The sequence below is a fragment of the Chanodichthys erythropterus genome, chromosome 8, assembly GCF_024489055.1.
Source record: "Chanodichthys erythropterus isolate Z2021 chromosome 8, ASM2448905v1, whole genome shotgun sequence".
Lineage (NCBI taxonomy): Eukaryota > Metazoa > Chordata > Actinopteri > Cypriniformes > Xenocyprididae > Chanodichthys > Chanodichthys erythropterus.
Genome location: NC_090228.1, coordinates 7389521 through 7408363, shown reverse-complemented (window position 1 = coordinate 7408363; position 18843 = coordinate 7389521). Strand labels below are relative to the sequence as shown.

Genomic DNA, 18843 nt, shown 5'->3' with positions numbered 1-18843 from the left:
GACTTTGTGGTTTATAGCAGTTTATAGTCAGATTTTTACTGTTTCTACAGACAACACTGCAGACTGTGGGGAAAAATCTCCATGGTGCAATATAAAAATTGGAAGACAAATTTGAATGGAAAACAGTCAAAACAATGAAATTCCCAGAAGCTTTGCTCAGTAATTTTAATCCAAGAGGCTTCAGTAAGCCACACTACGCACTTCTTTGGCCTTGAGTGTACTTGTTGGTTCTCAAAGTGAATGTGTGTGTGCACTACACTACAAATGCACATGTAAGCGAGTGTGTCCCAAGTTGTGTTTCGTTTAATTAATTTTTATGTACATTGTGTGTGTGTGTTAAAGAGATAACCTATCATGGGAATGTGCTGAGTAAGGCTGTAAAGATGGTCAGACAGGAAGGACCAAGAACAAAATAACTCTCAGAGTCTCTAGCACCTGAAATTCTGCCTCTGTCAGGCCTTTGGGTGACCACTAGATCCCGTACAGAGGAAGCTGGAGGGCTGAGAAAGCTGATGTGTCATGCCTTCCTCTCCAGGTCCGTGTTTCTGCACACACAGCTCAGGAAAGCCACACACACATATGCTCAGTTATCCTTCTGCTTTCTAGCCTAGTTGCACTTATACTGGACCAGCTCCTCTTGGCTTGTGGTTTAAGGGCAAAGACTGCAGGCCATTTGTGCATGTTGTTTGCATGACACCTGCTGACCTACTGTGAAGGCCTTCTTGTGGACCATGAGCCGCTGCTGTGTGGTTCAAGTCATCTCTCTGACTGAGATCCAACTGCTGCCGGTATGTAGCTGCAAAAAAGAGAGGAATAGGGATGAGAGCTGCATGAGAGTTTCAGTTCAAATGCTGTCTGTGTCTCTGAGTGTATTGTTCTTGAATGGTTGCTTGGAATGGTTTTGATTCCTGCTCGTTGTTTAATGAAAAACTGAGTTTAGAATGAGCTTCAGTTACTCTGTTACTGCTGTTTTGAAGAGATTGCTTCCTGTTGCTCCGTTGGTAGAGTACACTATGGCACTCAAGGTTATGGGTTCAATAGCCCTGGGTTACACAATGATAAAATGTATACCTTGGATGCACTATATGTCACTTTGGATAAAAGTATTTGTGAAATGCATAAATATATGCATAATATATGCATTATATTTACGAATATCTATTTGGGTGAGACCCTTTGGTTAAATGGAGAGAGATGATTCAAATCAAACAGATTTATGACTCTTACCAATTGTAAAAGCGCTATATAAATAAATTTGACTTGACTTGACTTGACTCTATAAAAAATATCTAATACTTTTGTAGAGAGTTGAATGACAGAAGTAGGATATTAAATAAATAAATATTATTATTATTATTATTATTAATAATAATAATCATAATAATAATAATATAGAGTTGCTTTAAAGCAAACACAGTTCCCAAAAAGAATTTGGGCACTTAAGTCACTCTCAAAAATGACTAAATGTCATATATATATATATATATATATATATATATATATATATATATATATATATATATATATATATATATATATATATATATATATATATATATAAAATATTATATATATTATATCAAAATGTCATCTGCAAATGAATGATAATAGAGCTAACAAACTTATTTGTGAGAAATATTACATATTATAAAATGTTATAAACATATGGCATTTAATATTAAAAGTAATAGTAAAAATAATATATATGCATTTTTGAGTGTGGTTAAATTGTCTAAAACATTTTTTGGTGCTATTCACTGTTTATTGGTTCTGTGCATAACACAATAGACATATCAAGAACATACTGTCAAATTCAAAATTCACAAGGAACAATACTTGACGTGAATGTGATTCCATTCTTTTGGTGTGTTGTGTGTTTTGTGTATGTGTGTGTGTGTATAAGTTTTACTTTCTCTTCCCCTCAGAAACTTTTGTGGTCTAACAGCATTGATTCTGAGGAGGAATATTCAGTATAGCACAACTAATGTCTTCAGAAAAAAAAAAAGAAAAAAAAAAAAAAAAGAATAGCTCTGACTTTGTCAGAGTAAAGGCATGTCCGATAGATTTATATTGAAGTGATTGAACTTCTTTACCCTTTCCAACTCACTATAATACCTGACCTTTTGGCCATGAAAGGTTTTGTCCATAATTTCTACAGCCGGTAAAAATCATCCCCCTCCCTATTGTTTCAAAACACAGATTTTTCTGAAGTGAAACCAGAACTTGACTAATCCTGAAACAAAATTAAGCAACATCAGCGCTAGCACAATAGATTATACCTCGCTATTCAAGACATACTTACAGGTTTTCTAGGCAAGATGTACACTTAACGTCCAAATTAAGGTAAAGGAAATGTTTTTGTTATTTTCTTTTATGTTACGTTACATTTGTATGTCAGTGTTTTTGTACTTCTGTACTGTCATTACTTTTTTTGGATTATAATATAATATTAAATTATATAATATAATTTACAATTATATAATTAAATAATTGGTTGTATACATTTATACAATTATTAATATACATTATTATTAATATATTAAATAGATGTTGCTAAAAACTGCTATTCTTATCTAAATGGACATCATACTGATGATTTCGGCATGTTGAATGTTTAGTAAATGAAACCTCTAGAGTGTCTTGTGTTATTTTAAATGCCATCTAGTACATCTTCACATATAGGGATTCCAATGTCTATACTTTATTTGTGAACAATTGATTAGTTTACTTTGATTAGTTAATAGTCGTTTATCCTGCATTCACGTAAGATGTAAGTCAAGGACATGGCCCTCTAACAAAACTAGCAGTGGGCAGGATAACCCAGAGATGAGCTCTCAGACACACAATGGCTTCTTTCACCTTTGCCCGGGATAAGAGAGAAGTTACACTCTTAGGTCTTTTTGAAGCCAAATCTAGTGTGTGTAATGAAAAGAGCTTTGCAATGGCTGATAAACAGAGACAGACCTCCGCTGAACTGTTGAATACGCAGTCAGAGGGGCATAGAAGATCCGATTTGGGCCTCGGATTCATCCTCCAAGGGCTTAAATAACTATTTCAGTGCATATGGGTTAATATTTTCCATTTAAGATTTCCAGTAAAGGGCGAAACACCCTAACCTCCAATAAATGTTTCTAATTCAATGAGCATTAGTAATAAATGCCTCTTTTGTTATTGCAAACAGATGTTTTGATCAAATTAAACAACGTTCGTTCACACAATTGAGTATTTTTAGTCAACGGTCAATAAAAGTTCAGTTTTGGATTTTTCCAAAAATACTTTGACCGCCATAAAAGAAACTCAACAGTTGTGCTTTTGTGAGCATAGACAACATAATAATGACTACTAGGGGTCACCTCCATCACCCCGAATGAATGCTTCCCTCCTTTATTTAGCTTTACGATATGTTATAGACTAAAATTAGAGGAGCGACCGGGTTCATGACAGTTAGTTTTTGAAAACAGATACAAAACAATGTTGTCTAGTGAGTCTGGTCCAGAGATGGGCCTCTGGGTCATTTGGAAACCGCAAAGAACAAGCAGTAATTGTCTCGGACCCCCTGAAGCAGAAGTGGCAGAAGGGGGAAGTCTGGGATTGGCCGCTTCACACAAACAAAACTGGGCGGTCCCACCGAATTAGTGATATAGGCAAAAGATCTCGGCCCTGTGGTGATCAAACCTGTCAGATCAGTGATCTCTCCGCTTGAGGTGATTACTACGACCTGTTATAAAAAGGAAAGGCCTGGTCTTAGTACTAATTAGGTCACAGAGTTCCTCCTGCTTGGTTATAAAGACCGGACAGGAACAAGAGGGGACAGTCACTTGGTTTCCTCTCCACAGCCTGGGATCCTACCTTAGCGTTCCTCCGAGTGGAAGTACAGGGACTGAGAATGCCACATTTAACTGACTGTAGTTTCTACAAGATGAGAGACGGAGCTCGAGTTTCCAACGTAAGGACTTGCTATGTTCTGCTTTGACTTGTTTTGCGCAAGATAAGGGCTGTTTTGGTGCTTGGTTAAAGGGTAGTTCACCCAGAAATGAAAGTGCTGTCATCATTTACTCACCCTCCTCGTGTCGTTTCAAACCTGTAGGACTTTCTTTCTTCTGTGGAACAACTGAAAATCGTTTTTTGTCCATATATTGAAACTCAGTGGGGTCCAAAAACAACACTGAATCCCAAGGACTTTCATTGCACGTCAAACAAGACATTTTTACAAAATATCTTCTTTTGTGTTCCACAGAAGAAACAAGTCATACGTGACGATATGAGGGTGAGTAAATGATGACGGCATTTTCATTTTTGTCTGAACTATCCCTTTAAGTGTATTGGTTTGGATTTTTGGCTGATTAAGTCACTTTTTGGGATGTTTTAAGCAGGTAACTGAGTCAGAATGCTATGTTGGGCTTGATTATATGCTTAATTCAAGCAAATAAGTGCACATTTTTTGTATATCTTGCGGTAAGGTGGTTTTGGTTGCATTGATGCTTAATGTTTGGAAATAAGTGATGTGAAAGAAACAGAAGTATGAGGCCATCATTTATGGCAAGTAAGACCTACTAAGCTAAAAGGTACTTTTTTCTCTTCTTTTTGAAGGTTCAAAGTCATTTGGAGAACTCCAAGTACCACCTCCACCAGACCCAGGCCCAGCAGGTCAAACAATACCTAACTTTGGGCAGCAAACTTGCTAGCCAGGCCCACCCGGTTGCCCATCCTCTCCCGGGCCAGGCCCTGGGCACGGTGCCCGTCATGCGCAATGGACACATGCCGCCCGTGAGCGACAGCAGCACGCCAGGAAGCCCAGTCACCTTGCTCTCGCTGGCCAACAATCACGACAGTGAGGTGAGTACTTCCTGTGATCTTATCTCTCTTTTCCAAAGTGTTTGTACTCATCAATAACTTCAAACATTCAGCTCTGATCACGTTGACAATGAAAGGATTGGTCATCTACTCTGATAAGAGGTGCTTCATCCTCACAGTCGTCTTTCTGAGATGATGAATCATCTGTTATTGGATTAGTGGCCCAGTTTATTCACACGTCTCTCACTTTCACTCTGCATTGACACAATAACTGATGACAGTGAAAGTGAAACTCAAAACAAGCAAACAAACATCCCAGATTGACAAATTCAACCTCTGTTGACGGAAGAGTGCACTATAATCACTGTTTTCTTTTAGTTTCCTATGGATGAAGTTATTGATGATCTTATTAGCCTTGAAACCGGTTTCAAAGATGGGGGTTTGGATTGTATGGAGCCAGGCATCATAATGCAAAATAATGTAAGTACATGCCAAGTTCATCTCTTCACTTTGTCAAACTGTTATGTCGAGTGTCATTAATAATAACGAGTACATAGGTGTAAATTATACTTAAAGGATTAGTTCACTTTAAAATGAAAATTACCCCAAGCTTTACTCACCGTCAAGCCATCCTAGGTGTATATGACTTTCTTCTTAATGATGAGCACAATTGGAGTTATATTAATAAATATCCTGACGCGTCCAAGCTTTATAATGTCGCGATGAAGCGAAGGGTTTGTGTTAGAAAAATATTCATATTTAACAAGTTATAAAATAAAATATCTAGCTTCCACCAGACCACCTTCAACTTAGGACGAAAGTTTAACGCCTCTCGCAGTTCAAAACGCTTACGCTACATCCTACCGTGTTCAACTTACAAAAAAAGCGTAACTGACGCAATGAATATGACAGGCGTTCTGTCGGAAGTCATATATTTTATTTATATTTACCTATAACTATTAGCTAATAACTACAACTATATAACTATAAAAACTACAATCATAAAAAACTATAAATAGCTATTTAATGCATTATATAAACAGATGTGTTATCATGTAATGAAATGAAAAATGGCAAAGTACTTCTGCCTGTGCATAAAATGCACACTTAATTTGTTGAATAAAACCAGTCTGAATCCAAAATATACGCTACATTTGTAGGTTTAAAAATGAATTGCACACAATAATAACACAAACACGTGCCAGTCTTTGGTGGGCTTGTGAAAAGGGGTTTGTCTTTGCGTGAGGTTACATTGAGTCCAGCTGAGAGTCAAAGTTCACAGTCTCCGTGGTGAACAGACTTAAATCTCAGGCTTTAAACAGTGGAACAATACAGATTAGTCTGTTAATGATGTTGGCATGCAGAGAGGTATGCCTTAGAAGAGCCCGACTATGTTAATGAGTGATCACTTCTCCAAAACAGACAGAGGGAGCAAGCTAGAAAAATAACTCAGCTCTGCTAAATGCTAAAAGCGCATTCTGCTGAGGAATTGCAATTCAGCTAGAGCCAATGAAAACCCTTAGGTAAGCATCTGGGCACACAAGTGGCCCAACTATGTGTGAGACCAGCATGAAATTGTTAAGGTCAAACTGACGTCTGTGGATGGACAAAGCATCGCTTGAGTTGTGATTACTACAACACCTGAACTCACTAGAGAGGTATGTGATACTAAGAGCATGATGGGAACGAATAAGGCAGAGGAAGTAGAGAGAGAGAGAGAACGAGCAAGCAAGAGTTTTGTATTTGAGTAAGCAGTCAAGCATCGGATTGAGCTAATATCTTCTCTCCCAGTGGACTTGTTCAGAAATGATACCATGCTTAAACGGATCAATTCGTTCTAATTAGTCATACAGCACGACGCATCAAGCCGCTTTCCCGTGTCAACATATCTGCTAACATGATGGGAATGGATTGAAGCGATTACGATGCGAGCAGTCAAGGGGCCGTGGCAATCTTTCATGTTGATAAGCGCTCTCTTTCCCCCACTGAGATAATGGAGAGCGCATACGAGCGGAGGAAACACTGTAATGCCTGCTGTCTCTGTCTTTCTGTAATGCCCTGACCTCCTCTTTAATCCTGTACTACTTTTTGAAGAGGATTTCACCCATAACATCCTGACAGAAATTGGCTTTTAACTGCTTTAGCTTTTGTTGGACTGGTAGTTGGGGAAAAAAAAATATATATATATATAAACAGTGCTGACCGGATTATGCCATAACAAAACTCCAGCAATGTTGTGGGAAGAACAATAATGTAAGCTTAGAGTAATAGAAACCGAGAATCATTTCAGTGAAACTCAAATAATTAAAAAAAAAAAAAAATCACTTGCTCTACAGCGCCCTCTTTTGTTTCTTGGAGCGCTGCATCTGTTTGACTGAATAGACTGAATTTATGCGTACAAGCTCTGCAGATATCCAGAATTTAAACACGTAACATCCTCGTTTTACATATTTTAGTTAATTTGGTTATGCATCATGTGGCTGTAATTATCACATTTTAATCCTCAAAATTAGTGGAAAAAGTGTGAAAAGTCCATCTAGGCCTGTTTAACAATGTTTTAGTGTTTTACTCTTAACACACAGAGGGTCGGTGTCAAAAATAATGCATGTAACACCAAAAATATTGCATTTGATGCAAAATAGACTGGATAAAAGATCACACACATGCTGAATAACTACAGATGTGAACATGTAATGTCCCTGTGTGAATCTAGACTTACTTTCTCTTTCTTTCCTCTGAAGGTGTCACTGAACAACAGCATGCTGGAGGTGTACGGCGGTGACCAAGGTATGACTGCCGCTCACGGTGGACTGACACCCTCATTGCCCACAAAGCTCTCAGTTAAAATGGAAGTCACAGGTACGGAGCACAGAAGGGCACAGACGCCTGTCCGAGCAGGACCTGTGCAGTTAACAAAGACATTTCAGAAAGAAACATTTACAAGAGCAGTTTAGTTTCAGATTAAAAACCGACTGCAGTTTTGAAAGTTAATTTTCTGTTGCTCATCTGGTAGAGCATTGCGATTAGCAATGACAAGGTCACAAGTAAGTCCCTACACTCTTAAAAAAATGTTCATTGGGGTTCTATATAAAACCCTTGAGTTATTTATTTATTTATTTATTACTAGCTTTTGTTTACGAACTGGGTATACTTTAGAATAGGCAACACATATTCACTATTAACTACGACTTTTCCCTCAATTAACTCATAATTTACTGCTTATTAATAGTTAGTAAGTTAGTTAAGTTTAGATATTGGGTAGGATTAAGAATGTAGAATAAGGTCATGCAGAATAAGACATTAATATGTGCTTAATAAGTACTAATAAACAGCCAATATTCTAGTAATATGCATGCTAATAAGCAACTAGTTAAAATACACTAAAATAAGGTTACCACAAACTGTTTAATTAATAAAATTAAAGCTAAATCCATAAAATTATCCCATGACGGGAACCCCTAAAAGGTTCTATATATGAAGCACCTGACAGAACCCTTTACGGTTCTATATAGAGTGCAAGAACACACATAAAGAAATACATAAATAAATAAATACATACATATTTTTTGTGTGTTTCTTGCGGCTTAAACTTGTGACCTAAGAACACCGAAAAATAAAATAAATCAATTAATGAACGAATAAAGAATAAAAAAATTTTTTAGCGCCATACTTAAATTATTAATGATGAATTAGTGTCTCAAAACTACAGATTGTAAATTTACATTTATGCATTTGGCATGCTTATTTTTTTAAATCATGTTTTTAAATTGATTGAAGTTTTATTTAATCATATTATACTATATATGTTCCCAATAAACACAAAATATAATAAAAAAATATTTTTGTTTCTATATGATGAAATATAATTAGTCAGTATGCTTTCATATGCCTCTGATTAACACATTTTAATCCTCAAAAAAGTCTGCAAATCCATCACTTTTATAATAGTATAATATGAGTCAATATAAAAATATGCTAAAATTATCCTGAATCCACTGTAAGTCGCTTAGATAAAAGTATGTACAATGCATACACATAAATGTAATTTACACAAATGTCTTTTATAGGTGTGTGTAGGTAAGACAAGTCCTATTTAACAGAGCTATTAAAAACAAAACAACACAATATAGTCTTTCCTTCTGAAACTTCAAGGGAAACAAGGGCATACTGTGAATGGATCTAGCAAAGCAAACCCAGACGGGCCCATTCCACATGTGTTATTCCAAAAGGCCCGGGCTGTGAAAGCCAAACACAACTGTATGTTTCATGTTATTATCCAGCTGTCTTATTCTAGGAGTCAGCGTGCTCCGTGTTTGCTCGCCATTGTGTTGCTCTCATTCTTCATTATCAGTGCTTCAGTGAGCGGAATATGGTAGCATGTATTCTTAGCATGATAGACACGGCACAATGCATCCTTTGTGGGTGCCTTTTTTTCTTATGAATGTCATGCATCAAGTAAAGCTAATTGATTCAGGAAATAGAAAGGATGCCTGGAGAACTCTTCACTCTGGCAGGAAAATAAGTGCATTACTGTCTTTTTCACATAAGCGTGCTGCACGGCGCTCTTGTTTGGTTACGCGCGGCTCAAATGACCTTATTGAATCAGCAGAAATGAATTGAGAAATCCAATCACTGCTCCCAATTATATAATTTGGAAGAATGTGAATATGAATGCAGAAGCATTTGGCCGCCCTTCTCTTCACCCAATCTGGGATGTCAGCAGATTGGTTAATCGTAAGAGGTCAGGAAGGATTAAAAGAAGATACACAGCTTTTCTACATTAAGACAGAGATCTGGTGTTGACGAGTCTGGGGTGAATGACACTTATAGAAGGGTTTGTAATGATGTGTGGCTGCATGTGATGGGTGTTGTTTTGGGAGGAATCTTGAGGACTGGCTAATGAAATTAATCTAACAGCTTTTTTAAAGACACATTTGCGTCAACATGGTGTTCAACTTAACTTTGGATATACACTTATTAGTTTCTGTAATAACCTTTCCATCCTTTCTTCTTCATTTACAGAACACGACACCAGAGTCATGGCCAAAGAGAGACAGAAAAAAGACAACCACAATCTAAGTAAGAGGCCTTTGAACTTGGTTATTTAACCCTCTTGTTCTGTTTAGAGATCCAGAGACCCTGTAAATACTTCCAAAAATACTTCAAATGAGTTAAGTACAAGGTTGATACTTTTCCTAATGTTTTAAAGGGATAGTTCACCCAAACATGAAAATGTTGTCATCATTTACTCACCCTCAAACCTGTATGAGTTCCTTTCTTCTGTTGAACACTAAAGAAGATACTTCAAAGAATGTTGGTAACCAGACAGTTGATGGCACACATTGACTTCCATGATATTTTTTTTCCTACTATGGAAGTCAATGTGTGCCCGGCTTAGCTGTCTGGTTACCAACATTCTTCGAAGTATCTTCTTTTGTGTTCAACAGAAGTAAACTCATACAGATTTAGAACTATTTTAGGGTAAGTAATGACAACATTTTTTGGGTGAACTATCCCTTTAAGAAACTTTTCTTAATGCACAAAAAAAGACCTTTTACGGGATTCAAATTGACTCCAACTAAAGCAAAGTGGCTTTATTGCATCTAACAGTCATGGCTGATTTGTGATACAAAAGAGGGTTCAAACTTTCAAAAACACTGTCAAATGGATGATTAGGTCAGAGAAAATATTCTGGTAACACTTTACAATAAGTTACTATTAGTTAACATTAGCTAGTGCATTAACTAATAATAAACAATGCATTTGTTACAGTATTAATATTTGTTAAAGTTAATGAAACTAAAACATTGATATCACTGTTGGCTCAGGTCCATTAAATAATATGGTAACACTTTAGTTTAGGGTCCAATTCTCACTATTAACTAGTTGCTTATTAGCATGCATATTACTAGGATATTGGCTGTTTATTGGTACTTATAAAGCACATATTAATGCCTTATTCTGCATGACCATATTCTACATCCCTTAATCCTACCCAATACCTAAACTTAACTACTACCTTACTAACTATTATTAAGCAGTAATTAAGAGTTTATTGAGGCAAAAGTATCAACCTTAGTAATAGTTAGTTAATAGTGAGAATTGGACCTTGCAAAGTGTTACCAATATTCTTTTAAGATTTTGGGGATGATGAGGTTAAATTTCAAAATGGTATTTATTTATTTCTTTTTTAAATTTACATTAGTGTCTCAAAAGACAGTTCAAGTCACTTTCAACAAAATATGATGGTTAAATATTTAATTTAATTATTTCAATTCAATGATAGGCTATTTATATTTTAATTTGATAATCATTCATTATTTATATTTAATATTAATATTAGGTTTGTGCTGCATGACTTACTTTGTTCTCATAATTGCCAGTTGAAAGACGACGGCGATACAACATCAACTACAGGATCAAGGAGCTCGGAACGCTGATACCGAAATCAAATGACCCGTGAGTAAAAATCTTACTAGATTCACAGCTGAAATCTGAAAGTCTCAGGAAAAAAAAAAAAAAAAAAAAGTCACATCAGAGATAGACTCATAGACAGGGCAAAATGACATTGAAGTAGAGAGAAAATGACAGTATAGTGCTCATTTCTCAAGGAAATACCTACAGTGCGAACAGACCGCTATCTGAATGATGAAAATGAGGTTCAAGGCAAAGTATAGTCCATTTGAACTAAAGTTTAAGCACAACTGAACCCAGAGATGAAGTACAGTGCAGACAGGGAGCCCATTGCCCCGGCTTAATTGAACTTTTTATCGAATTTAAATGGAAGGCTAGTGCTGTCACCTTGCCATTAACACAAGATAAAAGAGATTATTAGCTCCGATCAGGCCAACATCTTATTCCAAAGAAAGAGACAATTTCACGACACTTTCCTCCTTTTAAAAAGTAATGGTATCGGGAATGACTGCACTTTACTTCGGCTTCCAAAGTCCAATTTTTTTTCTACCTCTTCCGACACCTATTTTTGCTCAGGGATTAATTTTACCGTACAAGGGGCCATAGAATGGTCTTTCTGCAGACGTACTTAACTATTCCATTAAAATTCCCATTCAAAGGCAAGGTAATGTCCGAGAATGAATAATTGGCCATGTAAATCACAGTTTCTTAGTCCTGGGAAAAAAGGAGACCCTTGTGAGGCTTTTCTCTGTGCATGAAAGTTCTGCTGATGCAAAGGCGGTGTTGAGAAAGGTTATCTTTTACGTTTCTCTGGCAGTGATATGCGCTGGAACAAAGGGACGATCCTCAAGGCCTCGGTGGAATACATTAAGTGGCTGCAGAAAGAGCAGCAGCACGCCCGTGATCTCGAGAGCCGACAGAAGAAACTAGAACAGGCCAACAGAAGACTCCAGCTACGAATCCAGGTAAAGAGACAAAAAGAACAAGAGAACGAGGGGAATATGGCCATGAGAGAGAGGGAGGATGAGATGTAGACGTGAGAGACGGTAGAAAGTGATGGTTGTAGGAGTGAAAGACAAGGGAGAAACACTAAACAGAGGGATGAAATCTTACATTTCAAGCTAGCTTTTAGAAAAACTACTTTATGAAGCTTTATCTTTATAAACTGATGAAAATGTATTTTTACACTTGGAGCATTTATCTGAAGTAACAGCATCTAAATTGGACTGATAGCATTAAATTAGCATTAAAGCATCATTTTATAAACACACACACACACACACACAAGAAAACTCTAGTTCTTATAACGGAGTCAAAAACAGTGAAAACAGAAAAAGCAGAATTAAACTACATATTTCCCTTCAAATTAGAAAGACGAAAGGTCAGAAATTCATTAGTGAGTTGTTTATTTGACCAGTGAATCATTTAATCATCTGATTCGTTTGAATTCCCTCAAATGAATCGGGCTTCCCACTATTTAAAGTGATAGTTCACTCAAAAATGAAAAATTAAAAAGTAGATCCAAACCTGTATCAGTTTCTTTCTTCTGTTGACCACAAAAAAAAAAGATGTTTTGAAGGTTGTTGGTAACCAGTTGATGGCTGACTTCCATAGTACGAAAAAAAAAAAAATACTATAAAAGTCAGTGGCTACCGTCAACTGTCTGGTTACCAGCTTTCTTAAAAAAACTCATACAGGATTAAAACAACTTGAGGGTGAGTAAATGATGACAGAATTTTAATTTTGGGGTGCACAGTCCCTTTAAGAGAGCGTTTAGGAGGCCATGTTTAATTATTGTCTTAACTCTCTCTGCCAAATCTGCGAACATTGTAAAATGCGGTAAAATTCAGCAATATAGTGTTTTGTTTTGCTTTGTAAAAGTAGCTTGAAACTGGGAAAAGAGTCACTAGGGGTGTGCCCAAACACTAAATCAATATTCATAAAGGCACGGGGGGGAAAAAACGCAGTCTACGGCGCCCCGAAAGGGACATGGGTAGTTGTTTGCTAGCAGGAGCCGGTTACTTTGTAGTACAACAGATTTCACTTACCACATAAAGAGAGTAAGGAGAGATGGCTGATAGGACAATGGTGAATGGTTTGCAGTTCCTAAGCATCACTGACAAATATCTAATCTTGTGAAATGTGTAATAAGTAGCTGACGCTCCCTAATATACACACAGCACGTGTGATTGCAAATCTCGAACATTATAATTGTGAGAGAATGCATATTTATAGAAAGAAATATATATTTTTCCTCCCATCTCATGTGTTTTCCCTTTAGGGGCTCCGTAGTACACGTCATTTCCTTTCCGAATATGGTATAGAGTACTTCAGAGATGATGTGTTTTTGTAGGCCAAGCCGGAAGTTAGCGGCACTCGGGTCTCCTCAACCGAAAGCCTATGCATTAAGTTAAAACAACATTTATACATTTTGAAGCCTAAATAAAGTCGTCAGATATAAAAAGCTAACAGTAGGCTATAAACGGACTACGGCACACCATGGTCGCAGATTAACATCACCACCACCAAGCTTCCTCAAACTTTATTTAAAAATATACTTGCTGATTATGATCTGCACTGTGTATGAATACTTCTCCACTTTTTCATGAGAAATGCTGTCCAAATGTCCTGTTTGTCATGATGACGTCTAAAGTCCCCGCCAAAGGAAGTAGTCCCTTTTAGCAATTTGTTAGCAACCGCCGTTTCTAAGACACAATAAAGGATTAAAAAAAAATGGGTTATAACTGGTTTGTTTACCACAGACCTTATTTCAGGCGATTTAGCAAAAACCCATTCAAAAAACCCATAGACTAAAATGCTAAATCGCTTCCGGGTTTTGCCTACAAAAACACGTGATCACTGAGGTACTCTATTCGGCTTCGACCACATCCCTAAAAATCACTCTACTGAAAAACCTAGTTTAGTTAGTTGTATCATTACTTTTAGTTAGTTACTACCCAACATTGAGAGGGAAAAAACAAAGGTTCAAACACACCTCCCCATGTGCCTGACATCTGAGCGGCCTGCTCCTATTGATGTTTGTAACCGCCTTTCCGGCCCTGCTTTGAAACACGGTGAGCTGAGGTGATTACCTGATTAATAAATAGCAGCTACAGCTTCGTCAGGAGCGGAATGCTCCCCCGAATTAAATTATGAGGGCTAATAACTTTGAAGAGCTAGGCTCCTCGTCTGAATTTATGCATTACATTCCAAATGTATTGACATATTCGCGGACCAGGCAAGAGTCTTCTTCACACATGTGAAGACATCGCAATTAGCCCTCAAAGTAATTACCCCGAGGCTCCCTATCCAAAAGCTAATGCTAATAATGCCTCAATTGAGTGTCTGAAGATACCCACGTTGAGAGGCAATGCAAGAGCTCATTTAGACTGTCTCCACTACAGATAATGTGTGGGAGTAATGGCAAAAGAAATATGAAACCATAGCGATAAGTATAGACACTTGCAAGAGTACTAGGCTAGAAATCAGTGTTAATCTCATCAACCAAATAAGTGGCAAAAATCTTGCTTCATTATTATTATTATTATTATTATTTGATTTCATCAATAACAATGAAGATGAATCAAAACATGCACATCATTAAATTTAAATGATTTTAATTAAGAAAATGAGTAAACAATAAAGAATATGAGGCAACACTTTATTTTACAGTGTCCCTGTTACACATATAACATGCACTTACTATATAATAACAGTAAATTATGCATAATTGCAAGCAGCAAAACCAAACCCTAATTATGTATTTATACTCAATAACAAAAATATTACTCCATAATAAAAATACATTTTAAAATCTAAATATAAAAATAATATTCAAAATGAAAAATAACAACAACAAAAAAATAGTAATAATAATGCCTGATATTAATGTTTTTAAAAGAAAAATACAGAATATAATATCCAGTAATAATGTTATAAATTATCCAAACACATTTTATACATATAACATTAATCAGATATTTATTAATGTATAAAATGTGTCAAATATTTGTTTTATTTTGCTTTTATTTTCATCAACTACAATTAAATGCCATTTAAGTCACAGTAAAATTTACTAAAATTAATAAATATGACAATGAAATTATGACCAATTTTCAGAACATTTTCACTAAAAACTTTGTAATGGTGTCAGCTCAAAGCCAAAGGTCTGGGCAAGTTAAAGATTAAGCGTGACGCACCGTTTAGCTGTCCTGTTTTAATGGGAAGCCCTGCTTGCTGGAAGTTACCTCAGAATATAACTCTGTGAGAGATGAGTTTTATAGTTGAATGCACCCCTTCATGTGTTTATGGCACACAAGGGCCTAAAGCAAAAAAAAAAAAAAAAAAAGAGACCAAATTAGTGCCATTTAACACCATCTACTATTTTCTGTCAGACTTCACCCTGATGGCCTGAATGCAAAGTGGCCAGTTCATCTTTACCCACCTTCCTGTGTGTATCTTTGACAGGAATTGGAAATCCAGGCTCGTGCTCATGGTCTGCCCAGTATGGCGGCATCTATGGGAGCGGTTGAACTTTCATCCCATCTCCTAAAGCAGCACCAGACCCAAGTCACACCGGCCCCTCCGAGCACCCAGGTCCCACCGCAGCCAGGCCAGCCACCCCTCTATCCTCAGGAGGACATGAGCGGTTCAGAATACACCCAGCGGACACCCTTGCCGGCGGCCATGGTTGCAGGGAACGCTGGAGAACAGACCGATGGTTCCACCACCTTCTCTGATCCTCTCTCCCACTTTACTGACTTCTTCTGCAGCACCTTGAAAGAAGAGCACCGGCTGGATGAGATCCTGATGGACGACGCTCTCTCGCCCTTCGGGACAGACCCACTCCTCTCCGCCGGATCGCCCGCAGCGTCCAAAGGGAGCAGCCGCAGAAGCAGCTTTAGCTCAGAGGAAACAGACGAGCTCTGACCATCCGGATGCTGACCTGCAACACCCGTGTAACTGACCTCCCCATTTCCATTGGATTACAAAGACGACGGGGAACTCATCCCAACATCTTACACCAATGTTGAGTCAGACACATCAAAAAAGGGAGATTGACTGATTGATCTACTGACTTTGACCTACTGTACAGATAAAGGACTGTCTATACAGCAATAACACTGGTTACTTATGATCACTCGATCACCAAATGTATATTTCTGAAACTTAATGGCATTGTTGAGATGGACCAGTTTAAAGAGAGAAATCGTTTTGTGCCTTATCCAAGCTAACTTTATTACCACTGAGACCAGAAGCGATGCAGATGTAATTATGCTAGGCAAAAAAACCTAACACATCTTTCTGTTTCATACATAATGTATTTTTCCAGAAACATACTGTTCAAGTATTTATGTTTTAATCCCTGTATTCTTAAAAAAACAAAACAAAACAAAAAAAACATTTCTTATTCTAACATTTTACTTTTATATATAACTCTAGGGGTGTGGGAAAACACAATAAACCCCTTTTTGATAAACTGAACACGCTGTCTCACATTTCTTGCATCCAAAGTTTCATTCAAGTCAAAGTTTTGTTAAAGAAGATATTTTGAAGAATGTTGGCAATCAAACTGTTTAAGTGACCAAAAAACAACAAAAACAGACATTTTTCAAAATATCTTCTTTTATGTTCCACAGAAGAAAGAATGTCATACAGGTTTGTAACAACATGAAGGTGAGTAAATTATAACAGAATTGTGTGTGAACTGTCCCTTTAAGTTATATAGTTATATAGTATAGCAAATAATAAGAAAATGTAATATAATAAAATTTAAGTTTAAATTCTTGAAAAGAATGTTCATCATGAAAAACGTTTTACAGTTTGTGTGGAAGCTTGTTTCCACCAGGGAATAAACATTTAAAAAAATTGTGAGATTTAAAGCCACATAAAAGTCATAAAACTGTGAGCTGAGTTTTTTTACTCCGAATTATGAGTTTATATCTCGCAATTCTGAGAAAAAAAGTCAGAATTGCGGGATATGAACTTGCAATTGTGAGAAAAAAGTCAGAATTGCGGGATATGAACTTGCAATTGTGAGAAAAGTCAGAATTGTGTGAAATGAACTTGCAATCATAAGAAAAAAAGTCAGAATTGCGGGATATGAACTTGCAATTGTGAGAAAAGTCAGAATTGAGGGATATGAACTTGTAATTGCGAGAAAAAAAGTCAGAATTGCGGGATATGAACTTGCAATTGTGAGAAAAGTCAGAATTGTGTGAAATGAACTTGCAATCATAAGAAAAAAAGTCAGAATTGCGGGATATGAACTTGCAATTGTGAGAAAAGTCAGAATTGTGGGATATGAACTTGTAATCGCGAGAAAAAAAAGTCAGAATTGCGGGATATGAACTTGAAATTGCGGGGAAAAGTCAGAATTGCGGAAAATAAACTTGGAATTGTGAGAAAAGTCAGAATTGTGGGATATGAACTTGTAATCGCGAGAAAAAAAAGTCAGAATTGCAAGATATGAACATGCAATTGTGAGAAAAAAGTCAGAATTGTGGGATATGAACTTGTAATCGCGAGAAAAAAAGTCAGAATTGCGGGATATGAACTTGAAATTGCGGGGAAAAAGTCAGAATTGCGGAAAATAAACTTGGAATTGTGAGAAAAGTCAGAATTGTGTGATATGAACTTGCAATTGCAAGAAAAAAAGTCACAATTGCAACAATTTCTCTATTTTGACATTTTTCACAATTCAGAGAAAAAAGTCAGTATTGCATTTGCAAGATATAAACTTCTGAGTAAAAAGTTATAATTGCGAGATGTAAACTCGCATTTGCAAGAAAAAAAGTCGAAATTACATTTTTATTTATTCCATAGTGAAAACAAGCCTCCATAAATTTGTCTTAAATCTCTATTGCAAAACATTAAATGATTTTTTTATATAAAAAATTAAGCATTACAATACATATTATTACTACAAGAGTAAATTCTCCTAACGGTTAATGTCATTAACACATCTTACAAACTTTACATTGAAAAAGTTATTTAGGCCTGTCATATTTGAGAACTTACCTTTTTTTTTTCACTTCTATTTACCTTACATTAAAAAATTTTTTTGTGAATCCAGACCCAGATAGTGGACCCATGCCGAGTGATGATGACACTGATGAGACCCGGGTCTTAAGTACCGCCCACTGGGAGGCTGACAGTTTGATTCACACGTTGATTGACCACTGATGAGGATGACCCCCACCCGCAGGCCACTAATGACACTGAAATAACCTCTAATTATACGCTAGCGGTCTTTTGAACAACTCCTAACACAAAAAATATCCGCAGCAGAAGTTTACCACAGAACAGTCCTGATAGAGACTTTGAATCCCAAAGGAGTTGAGTTCTACTGCATATACAAACACTAATGATCATAAATAGTTAGCAACAACATGTAAGACGCATCTCACAGCTGCTCTGAGCCTCTTTTGAGTCAAGTTGATTTAAAGTTTTATTTTGCACTTGCCCAGAATAGGCAGCTTTCTAAAGAAACATTTCATTAGCACATATTATTTAACCAAAATCGAAAATGAAATAACACATTAATAATACAACAAACACTAGCAAAAAAAAAAAAAAAAACACGTCAATGCATTTCAGCCTGTGTTCATCAAAGCCTGGCTAAATTAATGTTTG

The 18843-nt window shown here is 36.6% G+C and overlaps 1 protein-coding gene across 5 annotated transcripts in view; it reads left to right on the top strand.

Moving 5' to 3' along the window:
* Positions 1–16916, top strand: part of tfec (transcription factor EC) — a 46626-nt gene extending 29710 nt beyond the window's left edge. Inside the window, exons 1-9 of one of the 5 annotated variants that reach the window (XM_067391658.1) lie at positions 2259–2343; positions 4238–4267; positions 4591–4836; positions 5173–5274; positions 7536–7581; positions 9817–9873; positions 11178–11253; positions 12026–12173; positions 15676–16902. In XM_067391658.1, the coding sequence (XP_067247759.1) occupies positions 4262–4267; positions 4591–4836; positions 5173–5274; positions 7536–7581; positions 9817–9873; positions 11178–11253; positions 12026–12173; positions 15676–16137 (1143 nt within the window). In that variant the 5' untranslated portion in view covers positions 2259–2343; positions 4238–4261 and the 3' untranslated portion in view covers positions 16138–16902. Of the gene's footprint in view, positions 1–728; positions 789–2215; positions 2344–3669; positions 3947–4237; positions 4268–4590; positions 4837–5172; positions 5275–7535; positions 7582–9816; positions 9874–11177; positions 11254–12025; positions 12174–15675 lie in introns of those variants that run through there. The other 4 variants (XM_067391660.1, XM_067391659.1, XM_067391657.1 and 1 more) reach the window with 4 other exon arrangements.
* Positions 16917–18843: the final 1927 nt, after the last annotated feature.